The 24,871-nt window shown below is 37.1% G+C and overlaps 2 protein-coding genes across 4 annotated transcripts; one reads left to right on the top strand and one right to left on the bottom strand.

Moving 5' to 3' along the window:
• Positions 1 to 2,992: 2,992 nt before the first annotated feature.
• Positions 2,993 to 6,709, top strand: LOC136230801 (CDT1-like protein a, chloroplastic). Its single transcript, XM_066019985.1, has 7 exons — positions 2,993 to 3,386; positions 3,486 to 3,605; positions 4,108 to 4,342; positions 4,575 to 5,294; positions 5,793 to 5,994; positions 6,085 to 6,175; positions 6,360 to 6,709. Exons 1-7 carry the CDS (start codon positions 3,043 to 3,045, stop codon positions 6,415 to 6,417), a joined length of 1,770 nt encoding a protein of 589 aa, XP_065876057.1. The 5' UTR covers positions 2,993 to 3,042; the 3' UTR covers positions 6,418 to 6,709.
• Positions 6,710 to 6,733: 24 nt separating this feature from the next.
• LOC136230802 (WAT1-related protein At2g39510-like) lies at positions 6,734 to 9,017 on the bottom strand. 3 transcript variants are annotated; one of them, XM_066019988.1, is made up of 7 exons: positions 8,573 to 9,017; positions 8,426 to 8,491; positions 8,206 to 8,322; positions 7,885 to 8,113; positions 7,585 to 7,743; positions 7,349 to 7,496; positions 6,734 to 7,263 (listed from the first exon to the last, which is right to left on the bottom strand). In XM_066019988.1, the coding sequence occupies exons 1-7, from the start codon at positions 8,773 to 8,775 to the stop codon at positions 7,214 to 7,216; spliced, it is 972 nt and encodes a 323-aa protein (XP_065876060.1). In that variant the 5' UTR covers positions 8,776 to 9,017; the 3' UTR covers positions 6,734 to 7,213. The 3 variants fall into 3 exon arrangements, with proteins under 3 accessions (XP_065876060.1, XP_065876058.1, XP_065876059.1); XM_066019986.1 differs by having other exon boundaries at positions 7,345 to 7,496; positions 8,573 to 9,009; XM_066019987.1 differs by having other exon boundaries at positions 7,345 to 7,496; positions 8,426 to 8,488; positions 8,573 to 9,007.
• Between the last annotated feature and the right edge of the window lie 15,854 nt (positions 9,018 to 24,871).

Here is a 24,871-nt window from a genome sequence, read left to right as displayed (position 1 = left end):
TAAGTTAAAATCTTAGCTCAAATATTCACCCCCTCAGCCAGAATGGAGTGCTTTTTATTTTCTTTCCAAGCTGGTTTTCTACTTTGTTTTTAAAGTCTTTGAATCTCTGAAGAGTTTCAGACTTATGCTTCATCAGATACACATAGCCATATCTGCTATAGTCATATGTGAATATAACAAAGTATAGAAATCCAGATCTAGCACTACAACTCATCGGACAACATACATCTGAGTGTATATGGTAATCTTTTCACATCAATGTTTAAATTAAGATAAGGAGGGGATGCATCTGTTTTGGACTAAGCTCAACTGAGAGCCCAATCCCAATTCCACTATCAAGGGTAAAACTATATCTTATAAATAGGTAATTTTGACTTTATCTCTCTTTGTTATTACATGTTATTACTCATTTACTTATTAACTTTTGTATTGAAGTGTATTCAAAATCTCCATTGTAAATTAGGGCAATGAACAATCGAAGAAGTGAACTCAAAACTCTTAAAAACACTATGGTTTAGGGTCGTTAATATTCTATTCCATTTATATCATATATTAATGGATACGTTGTTTTGACATCTTTATTATAAGTAAAGGAAAATAAAAGTGAAACAATAATAAAGTTATGTTTAGTAGGAAAATGGTCTTTCCCAGTTTGACTCAGATATAACTCTTCTATCACTAACACAATAGGTCCGGAAAGAGGGAAAGTCATCCCATATAATAGGTGTTGGGTGTAAATGTCAATGGAATCTTCATCATCCTTTCGGAGGCTGTCATTGATATCTTGTCTAGGATTGGGAAGATGTATAGCCAAAGCTTTAAAAAACGGATACTCAACTGATAAATTGGCCAACGGGGTAGCCAACAAACTTGAGCCTTGATCTTAGTCTTTAGGATTTTGCTTCTTTTGCCGTGTACTATCTTCCCCTTACCGGGTCCTCCCTTTTTCCCTTTCCGAGCGGTCAGATTCTCGGTTTCACTAGAGGAAGATGAGACAAATTCTTCTAAAGATGAAGGTTTATGAGAATTATTTCGTTTCAATGATTCCATGAAGTAAAAAAGAACAAACTAGAATAGGAAGAAGAACTTATGCTTGCTAGAGATGATTGAAACCCTTTACTCAAAAGGAAAATTGCAGAAATCTCAAAAAGGAAAACTAACACCCGCAAAATCACTTCTATATGCATTTAGACAGATGAAAGGCCGTCATAAAAGAAAAATAACAGTTGCATCGACGCACCTTGAGAATCATAAAATCCTTCTGCCCACTCATATTAAACCTGAAACACTGCAATTATGTGTGTCAAGCTTCAGATGGAGTGAAAAGAACAACCATAATGATGCCTATTAGGGAGGTGGCTGCATGTCTACTTACAATTCTGATATCATCGTGTATAACGAATCCTCCACTAGAAATTTATGGATTACCCACATCACAATATCATTCTCATTTCTCCCAACAAAATGATTAAATAGGCCCTGTGGAAGCCTCTAAACGGACAAAGCCTTAAAAGAGCTTCTAGAGCCCCCCGAGTAACATGCAAACTAAAACCAATACGCGTCAACCAGCAACGTCTGAACCACTGGGAGCCGCCAGATCTAACTAAATAGAAGTACCGCTCTTTCTTTGACAAGTGGATCAATAAGAGAGTCTTCAAGTCCAACTGAGACTACATGCCGGCGGATTCACGTAAAATCAATGTAGTCCAAAATGAGTAGGATACGACTTGCCTAAATTACGTCCAACTGTCTTTCGAGTAATTTAAGGACAACGATATCCTATAAATACGTCTAGAAATCACACAATCAAGGTATATACACATGTTTTTTTACAATTACTTGCAGTTGCTTAATACTCTATCACATACATCACTAACTTAGACATCTAAGTAAGGCCGCCAATCAACGATCTCGCTATGACCATCTTCCTATCTTATATCAGGAAATATCCTTTCAATTGTCAAATATTACCAAAAACTATAAATTAACATATGTATTTCATATACTATATAATAACAATGTACATAGACAGTCTTGATCACATGCACCTTAATGAGCATGCAGAATTTGCTCATTCACCGTTAGATCTAGACTTATTAGAATCCTAAGGTGGAGATTCAAAGCATCCCGAGGCTTAGATTTAATAAGCCTATATCTAACGGTGAATGAGCAAATTCACTTGCTCATTAAGGTTAATGTGAAAATTACTGTGTACATAGAATAAGAGTATATTATTGAAAATTGAAAAGTCTAGAAAAAGAAGCTGAATTATAACTTAAGACAGATGAAAATATACATATACTATTTTTTTAACATAATAAATTATTGTATAAATTTGTCAATTTAAAAAGATATATTATTTACATCCTTAAATTTTACAAGTTTTGCCCATTAACACATTACTTTTAAAATAATCTATCATATATCTATAGTTAGCTTATAAAACTTATCACATACATATAGTTGATTCGTTCAGATTCTATACACATAAAATCGTTGATTTATCATGTCAATGACGTACAAAAATGAACTCATAGGATTTTCTATGTTTTATGGAGCAAGTAATTGTCCTAGATATAATAATCATAAATATTATAAAAAAAAACCATCGTGTCAAACATATTATCCTTATGTTATAAAGCTAGAATCTAGAGGAAATTACATGGAAAATCACATACCACTAAATATTTATGGTTATGTCAAATCTTATTTTGAATTTTGTCAATAGAAAAGTTATCAATAACTATTTATTTTGAAGAAGGTTAACTGTCTAGATTCAATCCCCAAGTGGCAAAAGTCCATGACAAATATAGATCCAATCGGGCCATGATATATAGGAACATTTCACACAAAATGGGCCAAGGGCCCATTACAGAATACCGCGGGAGACAACGGCTCAATTTGGCGCGAATATGACGTGGCAAATCTCCAGCTCAGCATTCCCGCCAAAAGCCTGCAATTTATGGGCTATGACCTTCACCTTTTCCCCTCAACAACTCTATTTCCAGAAAATCGACATCAGATCTCTGTGTTTCAGACAAAATGAGCTCTTCACGCTCCTCCACGGCGTCAATCCCCTTCAAATCAAAGAAACAACTCCAATCTACTCCCAAATCAAAATCAACTGATTTAATCGCCACCCAAACCCCAGATAAGCCGCCGGCAGAACTCCCTCCTCGCCTCCGGAACCGCCGTGTGGCTCTCTCGGTGAAAGAAGTTCGGAAGGTCGCTCAAGGCAATCGAGATGGACTCGACCGGAATCAGACTAACGTGGTCGTTAAATCCGCCCGTCGACAGATCTCGTCTTGGCCCGACGATTCCACTAGTGGAGTCCGCAAATCAAAGAATGCCTCTGCTGCTGATGAGACTGCTAAGCTTCCGGCGAAGTAAGTTTGTGTTTTACCATACATTTAGATAGACATGATGTAGAGTTTAGTTTGTTATATCTCTATTTTATTCTGATTCAATATGGGCTTTTATCGCAGGTATGAGATGCTGGGTGAGTTTTTTGATTGTTTAGATAGCTCCATTCGGCTACTGCGGTTGAAGGGTTCAATGTCCAATTTTACTAATATTAGTGCTAAAATCGAGTGTTTATCAGATAGGTGAGTTGTTTTTTTTTTTTGAATAACTGTTTAGCTTTAATGAAGCATATATTGCGTTACTAAGCCTTGTTTGGGAGGAGGTTAATTAGAGTAAATGGGAGTAATGTAAGGTTAAATATTAATATTTTTTTAGAGTAAACAGAGGTTAATGGGGTTAAATATTTAATTCATCTAACCTCCAAACTCTAACCTCCAAATTGGGGGTTAACGGGAGTAACGTAAACTTTTTTTAAATTTATTATCTCTACAGAGTAAATTTAACTTTCCTTCTCTTTCATATTTAAACTCCCAAACAAGGTTAAGCATTTAACCTCGTTTACATCCTATAAACTCCCAAACAAGATTAATTGTTAACTTTTCTTTCCATCACTTCCAATTCCCTTTCCATTACCTCCTTTAACTCTCACCTCCTTTAACCTCCAAACTCCCAAACAAAGGTTAAGAGTCCGATTGCTCCAGAAAACAAATCAGATTTTTGACTGATGTCTCCTTGTGTTAATAGGAGATTTTCTCAGAGGCATTTAGCTCAGTTGAAGTACATTATGCCTGAAGTTATTGAAATAAAGAGGGTGCTCATGTTTGATGAGCGAACTAGCTGCATGAAGCCGGATCTTCATGTATCTATTAACGTCGATGCTATTGAATTGGATGGGAATTCTAAATCGTCGAGTAAGAATCTTCAGTTGAGGAAGATTTTCCGCTCAAGGCTGGCAGAATTTTGTAAAGCTCACCCACAGGTTTGAATTTTATTTGTATTTTCTGTGAATTTATGGAAGATGCGATTATCATTTGTCGTAAGATAATGAAATTTGTTATTTTTATTTTATTTTGATCTTGCAGTAAATTATAATTTATAGTGCAGAACACCAACTTAAATGATCAAAGATAATTAACCGGAAGACAATCTTTTTTGTATTTCAAGATGCTTATACTTTTAAAATGATTTCGTCAATTGTTGATTACATTCAGGGTGACGAAATTCCAGAAGACTTGTTGCCAGAGCCGTTTAATCGACCAAAGCAAGATCAAGCCCCTAATTCATCATCATCCATTGAGATATCAACTGATGCATATGTAGGCCAAAGTCACAAAGCTCCTTTGGCTGCAAAACAGGAACCAGCAGTGGCATCTCATTTCTCAAGATCTTTCAGGAGGCACTTCTCTCAGAAAAGTACACTCATTGTACCAGTAAACACTCAACAGAATGCTGAAAAGACGATGCCGAGCCTCAACAAGATATCATCTGATGAAGAAACTAGTTATGCTGCTCCATCCCCTACTCAGCTGTCGCCTTCCTCTCCAGTTGATGACAACCATTCAAATGATGTTTCAGCTGATATTCCTGTGCAGTGTGTCACTGCAACTCCTCTCAAAGAGATAGACTCCTTAAAGAGTAGAGATACTCCCAAAAAAATAGCCAGCGACCATTCAACTCCTGCAAAATCTGTTTTAACTCCTTCATCAATGTCTAGAACACCAACATCACATCCACAAAAGAGAAGTTATATGACTCCAGATGTTGCCCCTACCTTCTCAGAAAACAAGTTAGTTAGGCGCCCACTACGAACCAGGTCCTTGAAATTTGAAACCCCATCAGAGAATGTAGATGGTGAAGTTAATAATATGGAGGATGTGTCAATTGAGGACGATGATGTTTTGAGTATTCTTCCTAAGAGTCTTCTGCAATCGGTAAGCCTATTTAAGATTCCCATGCTTGTTTCCCTTGGTGTATGTGCTTTTCAAGCTATCTATATTCTCTTACCTATGGTTCAGCCTCCTAGTTCAGTTGTGAATTATATAATTAGAAGATGCATGTGTTAGTTTTTATCAGAAAATACGATGCATGTGTTAGTATCCTTTGAGCTTCTAATTTCATGTTCTTGCCCTTTGCTGGTGTGTTTTTTCTTTCTGTCTGAGGAAAACATATGGCCCAGACACAGTATAAGCTGAGTTCTGCTCAAGATAGATGAGAATTTTCTGCAATTGTGCTGGTATCTGGAGTAATAGGAACTTTCTTTTCAATTATCTGACAGATATTCTTGTGGAAATTCTAGTGTAAATTTACTCTGATACAAGTTTATATTTGATGTGGACTTTCTGATTAGAGATGAGCATCTTCACTTAGTAGAGACAAGGCTTCTCAATGCTATAGGTGCAGTATATAACAAACTCTATTTCTTTTTGCAGATAAGAGAAAAGGAAAGAAAAACTCAAGAAGAGCGGGATCCAGCCATCTCACAAGCAAAGAGACGGCGACAGATGATTGCCTGTCTTCCTAAGCTCTTTAACATGATTCATTTTTTAATTCAGTCCATAAGACGATCAGTTATCACAAAACAGGAGCTTATGCACAAGATAATTTCAAGCCATTATGATGTTGTGGATAGCAGTAAGATAGTATTCAGTATAAAAATGCTTCTACATTTTCTACAGTTAGGAGTTTGATCTAATCTGAAGTTATTATGTCTTATGTTTACAGGAGAGGTTGAAGAGCAGCTAAACTTGCTGCTTGAATTAGCTCCTGAATGGATTTCTCAGAAACTGACGTCCAGCGGGGATTTGCTCTTCTGGTAAGTCACGATTAGTTTTAATTATTCATTTGTTATGCTTAGAATTTTTCACTTATACCTGAAAATACCACTGAATGGCTGCTAATTGATACTTGTAAAAAATGACCACAATACATAATCATGATCAAGAGATGAACTATGCTTCTTTATGTTGCTTGACATTATATTTTTTCTTACTCCACAGTATCAACAAAATGTCAAGTGCTGACACCATACGAGCGCGTCTTGAAGAAGCCAAATGACTAGAGAGCTTGTTTGAAATTATTGCAGAAGCAGAGTATTTTGTCCATTTTTTGTTGCGCTAACTGGATATTTATACGTAGCTCGAGTTTTAAGCAATGTACATAGATAAATTTAGGTAGCTAGGTGTTGGTAATAGCTTGGTATTCCAACAGAAAGGAAAGATGGTGAAAAAGATTCTCATTATTTGTAAGCATTTTCAAATGTAACTATTTTTGTTATCCAATTATGACTATAGATGAGAATCCTTCTATTTTGGTGAAATTTTTACCCTGATGCTGCTGTATCTCATCATTCTGTCTTGTTACCTAGAGAAAGTTTATCATTAATAATGTCAATTATGTAAGGATTGAATTCAATGCAATTATACAACACTAAGAATCTGCAGAGAAAATCAAACTTGATTCATTTTTTATTGTAACCCAATTTAATAAATCTGAGCAATCTCAAGAAACGTCAGTTCTGTGAAATTAGCTGGTGTTCTATTCTAGGCTTTCATCCTTGTTATTGACTTGCGAATTTGCCAGGACTTAATCAGGAGCTCAAGTAGCTCTAAAGTCCGTGGGAAGAAATCCACACAGAGAGGTAATGCCTTTGCTTACTTTGTTATTGCATTTTCTCTTCTGTGGATTTATGTCTTGTTGTCCCTTCCAATAAGGCAGGTTTATTTCTCAAGGTCCTTTAAACCTGCTTCTCTTCCTGCTGAAGTATCCATCTGCATCTGAGGTACCTTTTCCTCTTCATAAGTTGGAAATGAGTTCTCTTGTGAATTGACCTGATCTCGATCACCTTCTTTGCCTAACAGCAGCAGGTATAGCCCAACAATAGCAATGGCTCCTCCCAGCATGCTGAAGAAAGCTAAAGATAAATTAGGGACCATCTACATCGGCACTTGCAAACAAAAATATGAAGCACACTTACAACTCTACCTGCCTATTCGCAGCTCTTCGCCAAATAAGAAGTATGCCAGTATTGCCACCAATATTGTTGAAAGGGGACCGAACATGGTTACGAAGACTGGCCCTTTCTTTTTGGTGCACCACAGCTGAACAAAGACTGTAATAGCACATATCACAACTCCCTGGCAGACATCAGTTGTAGACATTATTTACAGGCATTTAGACATCACCCTATAACATACTTTGATCACCTGCAGTTCATGCACTTACAGCGTACACAATGCAAATCAACTTAATGTCGAATTTTATGGCCCATGCTTCTGGTTTAAGTTGTAGGAACAAGGTAAAGACAGCCGATTGTGCTGCCCCGAGAAAGTTTATCCAAGCAGTTAGTGATAGTTGTGCAGGATACCTCTTCAATGTATACACCTTCAAGGTACATATCCATTTAAGTCTTAGCTATCACATTTACACGCATAAGTTCTTATAACATTTTAAGCTGTTTCTAATTGTATTAAGGCCAAATTAGAAAAGAACCTTAACTGGAATAACACATTAACGATCATATACCTGCATTATGAACCACAGAGACCATGTTACGCAACTTGCAGCAAGAAGAAATGACCCTTCCACCCATTTCTTCTGAACAGGGTTAGTTTTGATATGAAATGGAGCACCGTGCAAACTTGGCACCTTAGATCCCTTGTAGAAGGTGAGTATCAAAGCCCCCGCCAATGACAATAAGGTACCGAGGATTTTAGCTACCCCACGAGGATTCTTTACATCAACAACCTCCAACCTACATGGTATACCATCAACATTTTTGTCAAAAGAATATATGATGCAGGTGAATTCATATGTTGAAGAGCTGACGAGTGTTGAATTCTACACCTTAGTATGATCGCAAATAGGAAAGTCATGCAGGGAATGGCGTTGGTCATTGATGTAATAAAGGTCGGAGAAGTGTACTTCAGGCTCGCAAAGTACATGTTAAGGGTTAAGCTAGCCCTGGTTTTCATCAAAAATAGACACTGTGAGTTCATCATTCCTTTTTAACCATAGCTCCTTCCATAGATGCATTCTGTTAAGGAATTAATTGTATACCACTTACCCCAAAAGAGAAAGCACGAAAAGCTCCAGAAACAGAATAAATGTCATCTTTGGCCTCACTTTTCTGCTAGAAAAATAAAAATAATAACCACTATGCAATAAATCTATCTGTTCTCTAGTGTGTGCATTGTTGTGTTTGTATATGTACCTCTCAAGGAAATAAGCAAAAGGCAATATCAGTAAACCGCCCAAAATATATCGATAGGTTACATAAACATGAGGATTCAACCCATGGTTGAAGGCGGCTTCAGTGATGAAGTATAGAAATGAAAATGTAGTCTGAACAAAAATCAAGAGGAAGTGTGGCATATATCTCCATTGGATAATTCTCAATGCACAGATTTTTGCCATAAGTAGTGATTGTTGTTCCTAGGTGTTTTGCCTGTTTCTCTTGTTTATTATATATATACAAGTGCATCATCTAGTACTATATAGGATGTGGAAGTAACAAGTTACTTAGTTACTGTGATTGCATGTTGCAAGAATCAAATTCTTGATGAATTCCAATTTCAAAAGAATAAATCCTGTTATTGTTGTGTCTCTTCTCGCGAGTATATTCTTCGTGTTGCTGTGCTATCACTCTGCTAACACACACAACATTAGAACATGTGAAGATAGTTGTATTCCCTCCTGTATAGTACAGATATTTTAGCCTTTCCATGATAGAATTGTCAGTAACAATCAGAATTGCTGAATTCGGTGCTCGGAATTGAAAGATTTAGATTCCTACTGCTATAGGAAATATTTGCCTTAGTTTGGGATTCATTGTAACCACAATGCACTTTCCTTATTGACCATGAGTTCTATATTTCCTGGCATGCCAAAATCAATTAAATTTTTGTTTTCTTTCCCTCTTTTAAATGTGCTGATTCCCACTTGAATGGTGCAAATTGAAATGATATTACTTGTCTGAATTCTTTCATTTCATATGAATTGACCAGTTTCCACCTAAATTAGTCTTATTAATTGTATTCCCTGGTGTTTATTGTAGAGAAAAATAGAAATGAATTAGGAAAAACAAAAGTTGGAAAACCTAAACTGAAAAGATTTAAAGGTATCTGAGAGCAACCAAAGAAAGTAGAATTGTGATTGATTTTGAAAAGGTGTTGTTCACAGTGACTTTTTGCACCTAAAAGAATAGATTAGCTTTGAGAAGAGATGAATAGAATCGTCAAATAAACTTTACTTTATCCGACTTGGAGTCTAGTGGAAATAATGGAATTAGACATTATTGAACATCTTTTAGATTTGGTGGAAATTGAAATTTATTTCCACGTTTCATTGCAGTATACTAATTTCTTGGATCAATCGTCTGGCTTTCATATCATCGAATATTTTCTTATCTTTAAATTGCTCGCCTTTCCCCTCATTAATTTGTTTTAAATGTTGCTGATGCAAAGCATATTATAGCCAGAGGTGTCAATTCATTTAAATTGTTAATTTCGTGTCATTATCAAATTAGTACTAAATAAGTAAATTCTAATTCAACTTGAATTATATAATAATATTTTCAAATATTTATGTTATTTTTTCTATTAGCAAGTTAATCGGCGTGAACGTTTAAAAGTTTGTTTAAAAAATCTATTTAACAAATATTTGACATGCTAATATCATGTTGTGTTTGTGTAATATGTTCATTGGCAGTGACGGACAGATTCAAAGAAGAGGGAGATTGAGTGCCCATAATCTTTAATTTTTTCTACAAAAATACCTCAAAAAATATCAATTGAACATTTATATATTACTAGAGAGCATTCCAAGAACTCTCTATCCGTAAATCTTGGATTTGTCACTATTTAGGGGTAAAAAATAATTTTACTCTTTATTAGGGATGTTATATAAAAATATGAGAGGTTCAAACTGTGTTTGTAGATTTATCTATGTTAAGATGATATGTATATTGGGTTGAGAATATTAGGTGATAAAATTATACAGGATTCGATTATACAACCTAACACATAATTTTAGTGTTTATGATTAGCTTAGTATAGGTAATGTGTCATTTTTTTGTTGATACAAAATTGACTCTTAAAATTTTAGGCTGGGTTATGGTTGAATCGTTAGCTCGAAAATGACACGAATATTAAAATTATTATCATATTCTCTAATGTTTCTTTTATATGTGACCTTAATTACTAAAGATAATAAAATTCAAATTATTATCTGCAAACACGATTTCAATCTCCCATATTTTTACATGTTATCTTTAACATAGGTAGTAAAATGAGGAAGATAATCTTCTATCCTCATTTTCCAAACCTCGGTCCATGTTCTTCTCACAAAAAAAAAATGTCTTAATTTATTTAAAATAATACATTGTGTAGACTAGGAGAAAAATTGTGGACTTTTTTTTGTTTGGGAGAGAGACATTGATGGGGATAGCAAGATGGGGTAGAAGATCATATTCGCAAAATTATATGTTAAACACATTATACGAACCTAACATGATATATGTGAAAATTACATATGACCTGAAAACACAATGTCTTGACTAATCCGATTAGGTTGACACAATTATAACACCGAACTTTTTGGATTAAGTTAGAATTGACTCATTTAACATTAACTCAATAATTAACACGACACAAACCCGATAATTATTATCACCTAGAGAATATTAGTATACATACATATCATGTTAATTGTATGCAACTGTTAATAGCATATATACAATCGATACACACTATGATAGAAAGAAAATGACTGTTACTTAAACAACAAACATTTACAACATCAAAGAAATATATCCACAAAAAACATAGAAATTGTCTCCAATAAATGAAAAGAAAACAAATCAATGCATCCACGAGAATTAAAAAGAGCATAATCAGAATAAGATTTGAGAAGAAGAAAAGAATGAGGCAATTAGAATTTAGAACACCACAACACCCATCTTTACTAGGAAGCAACAAATGGGGTGGTTCTTCACCATTGTTAGCAAGAAATCTACCAAAAGAAGCACTTGAACAAAGCTACACAAGACTCAATACTGTTCGTACTCGAGATGAAATATTTCCTCTTCATCATCATCACTTCAACTATGAATATGAATATGATCATCCTAAACCAAGTTGTAGCAGGCTAAGGTTTTTGTCCAAACTTGGGTTTTTACAAAGGAAAGACAATAAGGTCAAGGTCTTAGGTTCTAGATGGTTCCCTAGATGGGATCCTAAACATAGGTGGCCTCAAGGTTGGTGTTAAATGTTAACCCATCAATTTGATGTTATTCTGTCATGCAATTTCATTTCATTTTCATTACCATATTGCAAAGCTTTGATCATTACTTCTTTTAAGGGGAAAGAGGATAAAGTAAGTAAGGAGTGTGTTATGTTATGTTTTAATGTAAAAGAGACTTTGTTCTACAACATCGATGAAAAAGAATTAACGGTGATAAACTGTGATGACGTGACATGTTGATTTTACACCGTGACTTGCTGATTTTATTGAAGTGATATGTTGAATTGTGTTAATTTTTGCTGATATGATACACTGATTTAATAATGTATCAAGTAATGAATCCAAAAATTTGTATTTGAGAAAATCAATATGGCAAGGATGCCGCGTATAATTCCAGTTCGATGGCAGCCCCCTCCCCTCGGCTGGACCAAGGTAAATACAGACGCATCGGTCATGTCGTCCTCGTCCTCAGCAGGTTGTGGTGGGATCTTCAAAAACAGCTATGGCATCTCAATTGGTGCATTTGCTTTCCCGTCTACTCTGCCACTAGCTCACATGGCGGAACTGCAGGCGGCAATAGCAGTGGTTAGACATGCTCATTCTCGGAGTTGGCACGACTTTTGGCTCGAGAGTGATTCCTCATACGTGGTAGTTGTCTTTAAATCCCGTAAGAGATTGGTTCCTTGGCAGCTGCAGCTTGATTGGTTGGTCTGTCTTGTCTCTTGCCTATGATGCATATTGTGGTCTCGCACATTTTCGGCAGAGGGTAACCAAGTGGCGGACAATTTAGCTTGTTACGGGTGTACCCGTGCCATTGATCATTGATGGGATCTCTATCCCGACTTTTTTCACTGTTTGATTAGAGATAATCAATGGGGCCGAGCTTCATTTCAGTTCACATAGCTATTTCAGAAACTTAGTCTCCAAATTCTCTTAGTTTATTCAACCAAATCTCAATCTGTTTTTTTGCTACCTCTTAGTTTAATCCTTACCAACATTGTTTTGTGATCAATTCGACTTCTCTTAGTCTAGATTAAAATCCACTTTCAAGCAATTTCGTAAAACCAAGATCCTTAAAACCACATTCTCAAGTTATTCTTAGTTTATTAAATCAATTAAAAAGACCCCAAAATAAACTTTTTAATTTTTCATTCTTGAGAATTCATCAAACAGAGGTCACTTTTCTAAAATTTATTCCCAACTCCTCACTCCATCATTTCGTCCTAAATTAATTTTAATCCCTTTAGCTATACCACATCTCGAAGTCTCAGCTTTTACTTCGTGAAAATTGGCCCTCCACAACCTTCAAAATCATTCTTGAAGTAGTCTCCACAAAACAGAATTAAGCTTTTGGTTTCTAACTATCAAACAACTATCCGTTAGAGCCATTTTCAAATAATTATTCCGAGCTCGTTATTCAACATTTTTTCGAGATTCCACTTCCAAACAATTCCATTACACATGAACGTTAAATTGTAGTTTCTGTTCCACTCAAATCCGATCTCTACAACCCTTCGAAATCAAGCTCCAAAGTCTCACAAAACCAACTAGTTTTTCCAAATCCAGAAATTACCGTTCATATTCCATTAAATGGCAAAGTGCTGATATAGTTCCTGAACTTTTTAAGTCATTCCAAATTCATCCAGAATTACCAGAACGACGCGACGAGTTCCAATCCGAGTTCCACGATGTTCCGTGCTTCGCCCACGGCCACTCTAACAACGTAAACAAATTTGTCTATTTTTGTTTAATCTCGTACATATTTTTGCAAGTATTTTTAATTTAAGTTTTTATAGCTTGCATTGTTGCTTTAAATTGCTAGCTTCAAGTGATATTGCTAGTTGTAATTTTTATGCTTTATTTCCACAAGTGTAATATAAAAACGGGTATTGCTAAATACTGCAACCAAATTCCTTATCACCGCACCCATTGGACAATTCTGCCATTGGCATAAAAAAATTGGGAAATTGGGGAAAAAAATATTTTGAGAGAAAATTCAAAATTTAGCCTAAACGGATGCGGTATACCGTTCGACCCATGGCGGGAAGGGATGCTGCATCTGTTCCCACCATGGGTCGAACGGTATGTTGCATCCGTTCCCACCATAGGTCGAGCGGAACGCGGCATCCGTTCCCGCCATAGGTCGAACGGTATGTCGCATCCATTCCCACCATGGGTCGAACGGTATGCCGCACCCGTTTAGGCCAAATTTTGAAATATGCAAAATTGTAAAATTTTTAGTGATGAAAAATACTAAATCATTCAATTTTTTATGACAAAAAATGCAAAATTCTCCTATTTTTTGTGACGAAAAATGTAAAATCGTCATGAAAAATATGTATTATTTTCATGAGTTCTTTGATAAAAAGATGTAAATCTTAAACGTTTCCGACTCGTAATCATCCATTTTCGGAGTTCAGATTGTCACACATCAATTATTTTCATAATTTTAATTATTGTTGTTCGGGTTTATGATTTTGGAGAGAGAATTTTCAGTTTTTGATCAAAATTATGAGAAGGGCAAAAAAGTCCAAAAGAGACGATGATAAGGAATTTGGTTGCGGTATTTAGCAGTTGACTATAAAAACATTGAAAAAGATTTACAAAATCAATAAAAATAAAAAATAAAACTAAAAATTTATATATTTGTGTCTTTATCGTTTCTATTTTCGGTACTCATATAAGTAAAACTTTTTTTCCGATCAATCTGTCAAGCGGCATTAGGGACTAAGAGAGCTGTTTTTATTTTCAGTCCGTGTAGTTCTCGTCCAATCGTTTCGTTAGAAATCAAGTTATTAAACACATTTATTTATTTTATTTATTTATTTACCACTTTTCCTTTTTGAGAACTAGCTTCTTTGGCACGCCCGCATTATTTTTAAATTTTTTAATGCCACTAACATATCAAGGTTGAAAATTGAAAATATCACTAACAATAATGATCAAGGTAAGTGCTATTATTATTTCAGGAATTATCACATACATAATTCAAATGGTTCATGAGCTATCTCTTATAGCGGAATCCATTGATGTTGGTTGCAACAGAAGAAAGAACCTTGATTGCACATCAACAATCATGAATCAACTACACTGAGATATATCAGGAGAAACCACGATAATCTATGAACTAGAAACAAACGAACGAGACAAGGAGAGAGAGAGAGAGGTGGCAATAACGATAAGGATATGAGAATGATAAAGCTTTTCTAATTCAGTGTAATTAGGTTTACCGTATTATGTTATGTCTAGTTTTGGGTTAAAGTTTTTAAGTATGCATTAAGTAAGGGTTAAACTAACCCATTTACCCTAACCCTCTCCATCTCCGTCATGAGCAGACTATTTAGTAGATCAATCGGTTGCCAATTTTGGTTTAATCTCATGGAAGTCATGTCTTCTTCCATTGCCTTAATCCATTTGTTTTTATTTGAGCATGAGACAACCTTTTTTTATATTACTAGGCTCCACGTCATCATGGGGTTGTATATTGAAACGTCAATGTTCGAATCTTGATAAACATGTCACATATACAACAACAACAAAGCCTTAGTCTCGAAATGATTCGGGGTCGGCTAACATGAACCATATATTTTGGTTCATGTCACATATATTCATCGTAATTCAAAATGCTCCCATTCATACCAAGTTGCATATTCTCATATGAGTGAGGAAATACACTCCCACTTAAGGTAGAATCTAGATCATTCGTAATATATTAAGGTGATTGATCATAACTTGTTCCTTAATATTCCTCCCATTAAAATGGAGAGATCCGTTAGAATCTAATTCCTCATATAAAGTGAGATATTGGTCCACTTCCCACATCTTAGGGAACTCAATGACATCTTGTGATTCAAATTTTGTTACTCGTCTTTCTTTGCTTTCTCCCACTAATGGTACGTCTGTGTATTATATGAAAGATACACGTTTTGCCTCTCGTGCCTAGTTTTCCAAACTTACTCGAGATGTCGTGGACGAAAACAGTATAACCCCATGGTCTGAGCATACTCAAATCGGATTTGACCTGTCCATAACTTGTATAAAGGGTAACAGTCTTTTAGGACATAAGTAGATGTTAACAAGCCATTGTTGAAACACCTTTCCACATGATTTTGATTTGACAAAATTATCTAAGTTAATCCATGATTAAGACAATTAAATTTAAGTGCTTTGATTTAATTGTACTAATGTGGTTGTTCAATGTTGAGTATAATTATAAATGAGAACAAAAATGAAAAGTAAGACATGACGAAGTCAGCATGTGCTACAGAAGCTGAGCAGAACACGACTCAAGAAAAGTCTTCTTCAGAACAAACGCTTGAAGACGAAGCTGACCGAAGAAGCTGAGTAGAACGTGACTCAGTCTCGCCAAAGATGAAGATCGAAGGCAACGTTTATTGAGTCAAGCTGAGTGTTCACCAGGACAGCGCCAATAATCCGTTAACTAAAAGACAAGACCCGACAGAGATCTGCGCCAATTCAGAAGCTTTGGACTTACTCAAGGAGACAAGTTTCGAGATGCATGGGTCAACTGGCGTTTGGCTAAAAGATGAAACTGGCGCTAGAAGATGAACCTGGCGGAAGAAGACAAGCCTGACGCCTGCTAAATTCAGACGACAGGATTGGCCTGCAAAACTGTATGCTGACCAGTGAATGATGCAAGAAGACCGTTTGAATTCAACGGTTAGATCCGAATTCAAATGATTGATGCATCAGATTTCACTATAAAAGGACAAGTTCATCTCTTGGATCCTTGGCCGAAATACAAAAGAGAAAAGCATACATACAAGCACATACAAACAAGAAAAGCAAATACTTACACCCAAATCCTATTTCTGTGTAAAAGTCTAGATTGAATTTATATTCATCTAAAGTGTTCTTCATCTAGAAAGAACAAATCTGTATCAATTGTAAGATCAAGAGAGCTGTGCTGAGTACTCGGTTTTAGTACTCAGCGGTAGAGAAAATCTGAGTGTTTGGTTATAGCGCTCAGTAGGGTTGAGTAGAAGGATAGAGGACAATACTCTTGCACACTCAATTGCTTTGTAAACGGTTTGTGCTCTACCTTTAAAAAGCTCAGTAGTGGATTGAAAAAGCTCGGAAAGATTCTGGGGACTAGACGTAGGCGGTGAGGCCGATCCAGGATAAGTCTGCTGAGTAATTTCTAACTCTTTCTCTCAATATATATGTGTATGTGTTGCTTGCTTAAATTACTCAGGATACAAATTGTATAAGCTGACACTGAGTAATCAGAGTGCTGAGTTGGAAGCTGACCTTAAGTGTTAATTCCCAACTCACAAGTGAAACGGTTCTAGTCAGCCTCTGACTAAAGCTGTCTTACATCTCGCTCGGCCTTGCTGACCAAAACTGAGTAAAGTAATTTAAAGAATTAAATTAAGTCAGCATAATTAAGCGAAAAAGTTACATTAGTTCCTAACCCCCCTTGGAACTAATTACACGGGACCAACAAGTGGTATCAGAGCACAGTTGCTCACTACTCAAAGATAAAACTATCTTGAGCTGATCCCTGTAAATGGCCGAGAACAGCACTCGTTTCCTTCCTGGAAATCAAACAACATAGATACTCCCTGAGGGATTATCTATTAGTCGGCCTCCCTTGTTCTTCGGATCAAATTATACATTTTGGAAGAACAGGATGAAAAACTTTATTCAGGCTACAAACATGAGTGCGTGGCTTGCAATAGTTCAAGGCCCATACGTGCCTTACAAAACGGTAGACAACGAGAAAGTTGTTAAGAGTGAAACTGAGTGGTCAGAGGATGACCTTAGAAAACTGCAAAATAATGCTTCGGCTATCAATATGCTTCACTGTGCATTAGATGCTGCAGAGTACAACAAAATTTCAGGTTGTGAGTCAGCACAGGAAATGTGGAAGAAGCTGGAAGTCACCTATGAAGGTACCAGCAAGGTCAAGGAGTCAAAGGTGAACCAACACATGAGACTATACGAGCTGTTTGAGATGAATGACAATGAAGACATCTCTGAAATGAACGCAAGATTCACCAACATCATAAATGAGCTGAAAAGACTCGGCAAGAACTTCACAGAAGAAGAGCAAGTGAAGAAAATATTAAGGAGTCTACCCAAGAGCTGGCAAGCTAAGAAGACAGCTGTGGAAGAGGCTCAGGACTTGACCACATACAAATACGATGAGCTGATCGGATCTATGCTGGCCCATGAAATTTCAATGAAGAACTTTGAAGCTACGGAAAAGTCAGAGGACAAGAAGCAAAAATATCTTGTCATGAAAGCTGACTCAACAGAAGCTGACTCATCAGATGATGAAGAGATGGCCATGTTCACAAGAAAGATGAAGAAGCTGTTCAGAAAGAACGACAAGAACAGCAAAAGGTCATTCAGAAGAAGCGATAAATACAAAACTAAGCCCAGCGACAGCAGATACAAAAATGACATCTCGAAGCCTGTCACATGCTTTGAGTGTCATCAAACTAGGCATATTAAATCAAGCTGTCCCACTTTGAAGAAAGAAAAGAAAGGCAGCAGAAAAGCAATGGTGGCAACATGAAGTGACAGTGATGAGTCAACCTCATCAGAAGCTGATGCCACAGAGTCAGCAAACACATGTTTTATGGCTGATGAATCTGCTGACCAATGCCGATCTGAGCAAGCTGACCTCTCAGATGAATCTGACCAAGAGGAACACTCCAATGAGGTAACATCTCTTCTCTTGCTTAGAAATGAAATGGTTAACACCCTGAGTGATCTATATACACTGACCAAAAAGTGTAACAAGAAAATAAAGGCACTCAGCAGGCGATGTGATGAGATTGAGGAGGTCAAACTAAGTGATCTCCGACATCTGCTTCAGGAAAACACTAGGCAAGATGAAAATTTAAAAATAATTCATAGATTTGTCTCTGAAGTGCAATCAGACTCTAAGAAGCTGAGAAAGGACGTCACAACTATACAGAACCAGCTGAGTACATCGGCTAAGAAAAGGTTCTATCCTAATGCTGAGTATCAAGGTACTAGTCAGCATAGCCGGTACACTCAGCAGAACAGTTAGTGTGACTGTTGTGGAAAAAGAGGACACACTATAAAGGTGTGTTGGTATGCTCAGCACCATCGTGCTGACCAAAAGAGGAAATACCCTCAAAGGGTAATTTTTTGTGACTTCTGTGGTAAAGATGGCCACACCATAAATGTATGCCGTCACAAAATAAAATATGATGCTTCACCTGTTCATGCTAACCAATGAGGACATAAAAAGAATTGGGTACCTAAAGATGAATAGTTTAAAATGCAGGTGAGCCTGAGGTGCGCGGAGAAGTCAAAGCTTTGGTATATTGACAGCGCATGCTCGAGGCATATGACTGGTGATGAAACTCAATTCATCACACTTGAGAGTAAACGAGGCGAAAGTGTAAACTTCGGAGACAACAAAAAGGGTAAGATAGTGGGTTCAGGTACTATCGGAGGAAACCCTACTATTGAGTCAGTCTCCTTAGTCAAGGGTCTCAAATATAATCTATTGAGTGTAGCTAAGCTGTGTGACAGTGGTAGAAAGGTTGTATTTGATGCCACTGAGTGTCGGATAGTCGAGGGAAAAACAAACGATTTGATTTTAACTGCCCCTCGTGTTGACAATGTTTACATGTTGAGTTTAGAAAAGAATTTTTCGAAAAACATATGCTTAGTATCAAAGGAAGATAATTCCTGGATATGGCATAGGAGACTTGGTCATGTAAGCATGGACCTCCTTGCCAAATTAGCAAGAAAGCAATTAGTTGAGGGTTTGCCCAAACTTAGATTTGAGAAAGATCAATTATGCAATGCTTGTCAGCAAGGTAAACAAACCAAAAAGTCTTTTCAAAGTAAAAATATTGTCTCAACCAAGCGTTCATTGGAATTACTACACTTGGATCTTTTCGGACCTGTCCAGCCACTCAGATTGGGCAGTAAGAGATTTTCCTTGGTCATTGTAGATGATTTCTCTCGGTATACTTGGGTCATCTTGCTGAGTAGTAAGGATGAAGCTTTTGAGATGTTCTCAACACTGATAACAAAACTCGAAAATGACAAAGATTTAAAATTAGCTCACATTCGTAGTGATAATGGCGGAGGATTCAAAAACCAACAGTTTGACGAATTCTGTGAAGTCACCGGCATTGACCTCAATTTCTCCGCTCCTAGAACTCCTTAACAAAATGGGGTAGTTGAGAGGAAGAATAGAACATTAGTTGAAATAGCTCGGACTATGCTGAGTGAGAATAGGCTTTCAAAGTATTTCTAGGGTGAAGCTGTCAACACAGCATGTTATATACTCAATAGGGCTTTAGTTAGACCTATTCTTAAGAAAACCCCTATGAACTTTGGAATGGACAAAAGCCCAACATTGGATACTTTCATGCTTTTGGTTGTAAATACTTCATACTCAATACGAAAGACAACCTTGCCAAATTTGATTCTAAAGCTGATGAAGCGATCTTTCTAGGGTACTTAACTAACAGTAAAGCATATAGGGTGTTCAATAAATGAACTCAAGTCGTAGAAGAGTCTGTCCATATCGAGTTCGATGAAACTGACCCTGCAGGTAAATCAAGTCAGTCTGCCGAAGATGACCCAGGCTCAGCTTCCGCTGACCAAAATGGAGCCGCTGAGTCATTACCATACGGGCTGACCAAAGGTAAAAACGAACCTGAAATTACCTTTGCTGACCAATCTAAAACTGCAGAGATTGTTGAAACACCTGCTCTTGACAACTCAACATTACCCAAAGAAATCGAAATCCCAAGAGGACATTCGGAGAAGTCCATTCTTGATGCTGCTGAGAACAACCTGATGACAAGAAATCAGCTCAGGAGATATCTTAGCAACGTTGCTTTCGTCTTAGTCCATGAACCAAAGAACTTCACCGATGCTGAGCATGACGAATTCTGGATCAATGCTATGCAAGAAGAGCTTGATCAATTCAAGAGAAATGAGGTATGAGATTTAGTACCAAAACCTAGGAATCAAAAGATCATAGGAACTAAGTGGGTCTTTAGAAATAAGCTAGACGAGCAAGGCAATGTAGTCAGGAACAAAGCCCGCCTTGTAGCTCTAGGCTATAGTCAGTAAGAAGGCATTGACTACGGTGAAACCTTTGCTCCCGTTGCTAGGTTAGAGGGTATTCGAATATTATGTGCATATGCTAGTTTCATGAACTTCAAACTATATCAAATGGATGTCAAGAGTGCATTTCTTAATGGATTTATAAACGAAGAGGTATATGTTAGTCAGCCTCCAGGGTTTGAAGACCCAAAATTTCCAAACCACGTTTATAAACTCAAGAAGGCTCTGTATGGCCTAAAACAAGCACCACGTGCTTGGTACGAAAGGTTGACCAGTTTCCTGCTGACCAGGAACTATGTCAGAGGTAAAGCTGACAAAACCTTATTCACTAAGAAAAAGGGTAAAGATACCCTGCTGGCACAAATTTACGTAGATGATATTATCTTTGGTGCTATTAATGAATCAGTGTGCAAAGAATTTAGTAAACAGATGCAAACTGAGTTCGAGATGTCAATGATGGGAGAACTCAACTTCTTCCTTGGACTTCAAATTAAGCAAGGGAAGAACGACATCTTCATTAGTCAGTCTAAGTATGCCAAAGAAATATTGAAGAAATTCGATATGGAAGAATGTAAGCCCATATCTACCCCAATGGGTACTGACACTGTGCTTTACGCTGACGAGAAAGGTAAGTCAGTAGACAGCAAGTTATATCGAAGTATGATTGGCTCTCTACTTTATCTAACTGCTAGTAGGCCTGATATTCAGTACTCAGTATGTTATTGCGCAAGATATCAAGCTGACCCCAGAGAATCTCACTATATAGCTATGAAAAGAATTTTTAGATATTTGCAGAGCTCAGTTAATGCAGGTTTATGGTATCCAAATACAAATGACTTCACACTCATTGGATACACTGACGCTGACTATGGACGAGATAAGCTAGAGCGTAAGAGTACTTCAGGAGGTTGTCACTTCCTTGGAAGCTGTCTAGTATCTTGGTTTAGCAAGAAGCAATCGTCAATGGCCCTGTCAACAACTGAAGCTCAGTACATTGCTACTGGAAGTTGTGTGGCCCAGGTCCTATAGATTAAGCAACAGCTGGAGGATTATGTAGTACAAACTGAAACTATTGAAGTCAAATGCGATAACAAGAGTGCCATTGACTTATCCAAAAATCCAATCCAACACAACAGGATGAAGCATGTCAGCATTCGACATCACTTCATTAGAGACCATGTACTCAAAGGTGAGATCAAGCTGACATATGTACCAATCGATGAACAGCTTGCGGATATCTTTACGAAGCCTCTTACTCGTGAGCAATTCAACATACTAAGGGAAGCTATCGGTATGTCTAATCCTCTTCAATAAAACTCTATGTTCAATTGAATGTTGTGGAATTATCATGCTGAGTGATTTGTGCTTAAATAGTAACTATTGCATGCTGAGATAATATGAAATACATAAAATCACCTTATGCTGAGTAGACATACATACTGAGTGATTATCATAAGTTGAGTTACTAAGCGTACAAATACTTCTTCTACGTAAAACTGAGCACTTAGAAAGTAAAAAATGTTTAGTATTCTAGATGCTGAGTAAAACCAGTTGCACAATAAATGCTAGCACGCGCGTTAAATAGCCACCTAGGATGACGTATGCGCAATAATTAGAAAACACTGTTGGGGTTTAGTGTCCTATAGACAATTGTTCTAGGATACAAACTTAATATAAATGAATTGTTCTTTATATCATTTGTTTTAATGAGATATATGTTTTATAACTATATAAAGGCAATCCCTTTTAAGCACTAAATAAAGTCTAATAAAAGGAAATCCGTAAGTTGATGTTGAGGAGGATGAGGAAAGAATCAATGCTGAGCAAGAAGAAATTGAGGAGGATGAGCCAGCAGAAGTTGATGTTGTACCAGAAGTTGAACCAGAGGATATCGCTGCCGATCTTTCAAAAGAAAAAAGGAAAAGGAAGACACTTGCCACTTGTGTTGGTCCCTGGTAATTAGTTCCAGGGGGGGGGGTAGGAACTAATATAACTTTTTCGTGTTTTAATTGACCTGACCAGAAGTTATTTTGAGAGTTTATTAACTCAGCCTTTGGTCAGCTTGGTGAGATATATCACAGGACAGCTTTAGTCAGATGTTGACCAAAGTTGTTTCCTTGAGAGTTAGGAATTGACACTTTTGGAGGTCAGCTTCTAACTCAGCACCACTTACTTACTCAGGATCAGCTTAGGCAATTTATATGCTGAGTAAATAAAGCAAACAACAAATGCAGTTATAAGAGAGAGTTTAGAGATTACTCAGTATCACTTATCCTGGTTCGGCCTCTCTGCCTACGTCCAGTCCCCAGAGTCCTCCGGGCTTTTTGAATCCAATACTGAGCTCTTTAAAGGTAGAGCACAAACCAATTACAAGGCAGTTGAATATGCAAGAGTACCTTCCTCTATTCGTCTACTCAACTCCTACTAAGTGCTACAACCCAGCACCTAGATTTCTCTACTACTGAAATGCTTACAACCAAGCACTCAGCTTTACACTCTCAATATTCCTATTGATCACAGACTTGTTCCTTTTTGAACTAAAGAACACTTTAGATGATTACAACTCAATCTAGCTTTTACACATAGAATAGAAATGTCGGTGTAAGATTCTTTTTGTATTTGAGTGCTTTTGAAACTTTCTCTCTTGTATTTTTCTTTGATGCTTCAGTGGTTTTTTAAGTTCTTCGATTGTCCTTTTATAGAAGAAATTCTGTGGACTTGATTGTTTTGAAATGTCTTGACCGTTGCTACCAAAACGGCTCTTTTGGGGAACAATTTCTGGAAAGCTTCAGACTGCACCTCCATTCCATTTCTCTGTTTTCTTCAGGCGTCAGGTTTGTCCTCTAGCGTCTGGTTTGTTTGTTTGTGCCAGTTGTCTGTTTCCAATAATCCAACGTCCCATGACTCTCAGAATTAGTCTTTTAGGTGTCTTCGAGGTTCCAATTATTAGTGCAGAAGATTTGCAGACTTTGTCTTTTTGTGAACGAATCCTTCATGCTGTCCTGGCTGTTACTCAGCTTCGTTTGTTCTTTTCGAATGTTTCACGGTTCATGCTGAGTTCCTACAAGGTCAGCTTCATTTTGTTTAACTGCTCCTGAAGAAGTCTTCAGCTTTAGTCAGCTTCGTTTTGTTTCTGAATTTTAGCTCCAACCAGCTTCTATTCTGTCATGCTGAGTTCCTTTCTACTCAGCTTCGTTTGTGCTGACTTTTGTCCTGTCTTTACTTTATATATTTTTGCACTCAAGATTTAACAAACATATTAGTACAATTAAATCAAAGCATCTAAATTTAATTGCCTCTTAATCATGGATGATTTTGTCAAATCAAAATCTTGTGGAAAGGTGTTTCAACAACTTGTGCCAAAGATATTGACACTGTGCCCAGAAAAAGGAGGGCTATGACCAGAGGAAAGCATGCTGATGCCAACCTGCCTCAGGTTACACCTGAGTTAGCAGAAACAAGGAAAGGGAAAACTGTACCCGAGGAAGCAAGTAAGGAATCTCCAAAACAGCCCCTGATAAGGAAAAAGAGGTGCTCTGCCTTAAAAACTATTGAAACTTATCAGGTTGTGACACCTGAATCTCACTGTGCTCAGGATATTGGGGTCGATCTTGAGAAAACCCCAGCTAAGCAAGCTGGTGAAGAAGAAGAAGGAAGTCAGGATGATATTCAGCTCAATACTAATGAACCCGATCATGTTAAGCTGGACATTATTGAGCAGGTACATGATGCTGAACCTGAGATTGAGGATATAGATGTTCAAACTGATACGTCACCGCAAAAAACCAAGTCCCTCAGAAGAATTAAGAAGAAGGCTAACAAACCTCTCCTTATCGATCTCTTAGCCGATTCTCCCTCTGAGCCAACTACGGATCCCTCCACTATCCAGTTTGAGTATTTTTCTCATCACACTGAGTCTCCTTCCACTAATATGGATAAAAATCAAGCCACTGTTACTCAGATCGAGGACCATGCCAAGACTCCACCCAATCCAAACTCTGCCGAGCAAGATCTCGTAGACTCAGTGACTCAACAAGAGAAAACTGCTATGGAACCACCTGTTCACACTCCACATCCTCATCAAGACCAAACTCTACCACCGTCTAGCTCCACCCACATTCCTGTGTCTGAACCAGATTCCGATAAGCATTAAGCCCATTTTACAGCAACTCAGGCT

The sequence above is a fragment of the Euphorbia lathyris genome, chromosome 5, assembly GCF_963576675.1.
Source record: "Euphorbia lathyris chromosome 5, ddEupLath1.1, whole genome shotgun sequence".
In the NCBI taxonomy this organism is placed as follows: Eukaryota; Viridiplantae; Streptophyta; class Magnoliopsida; order Malpighiales; family Euphorbiaceae; genus Euphorbia; species Euphorbia lathyris.
This window is presented reverse-complemented; position numbering and strand designations above follow the sequence as displayed.

Excerpts from the sequence above, each read along its gene's own strand:
- LOC136230802 (XM_066019986.1), bottom strand. The coding sequence starts at position 8,775 with ATGGCAAAAATCTGTGCATTGAGAATTATCCAATGGAGATATATGCCA. Across the intron at positions 8,323-8,425 it reads TTCGTGCTTTCTCTTTTGGG|GGCTAGCTTAACCCTTAACA; the intron begins GTAAGTGGTATA and ends GATGAAAACCAG. Across the intron at positions 8,114-8,205 it reads CTATTTGCGATCATACTAAG|GTTGGAGGTTGTTGATGTAA; the intron begins GTGTAGAATTCA and ends TATACCATGTAG.
- LOC136230801 (XM_066019985.1), top strand. The coding sequence starts at position 3,043 with ATGAGCTCTTCACGCTCCTCCACGGCGTCAATCCCCTTCAAATCAAAG. Across the intron at positions 3,606-4,107 it reads ATCGAGTGTTTATCAGATAG|GAGATTTTCTCAGAGGCATT; the intron begins GTGAGTTGTTTT and ends TTGTGTTAATAG. Across the intron at positions 5,995-6,084 it reads TTATGATGTTGTGGATAGCA|GAGAGGTTGAAGAGCAGCTA; the intron begins GTAAGATAGTAT and ends TTATGTTTACAG.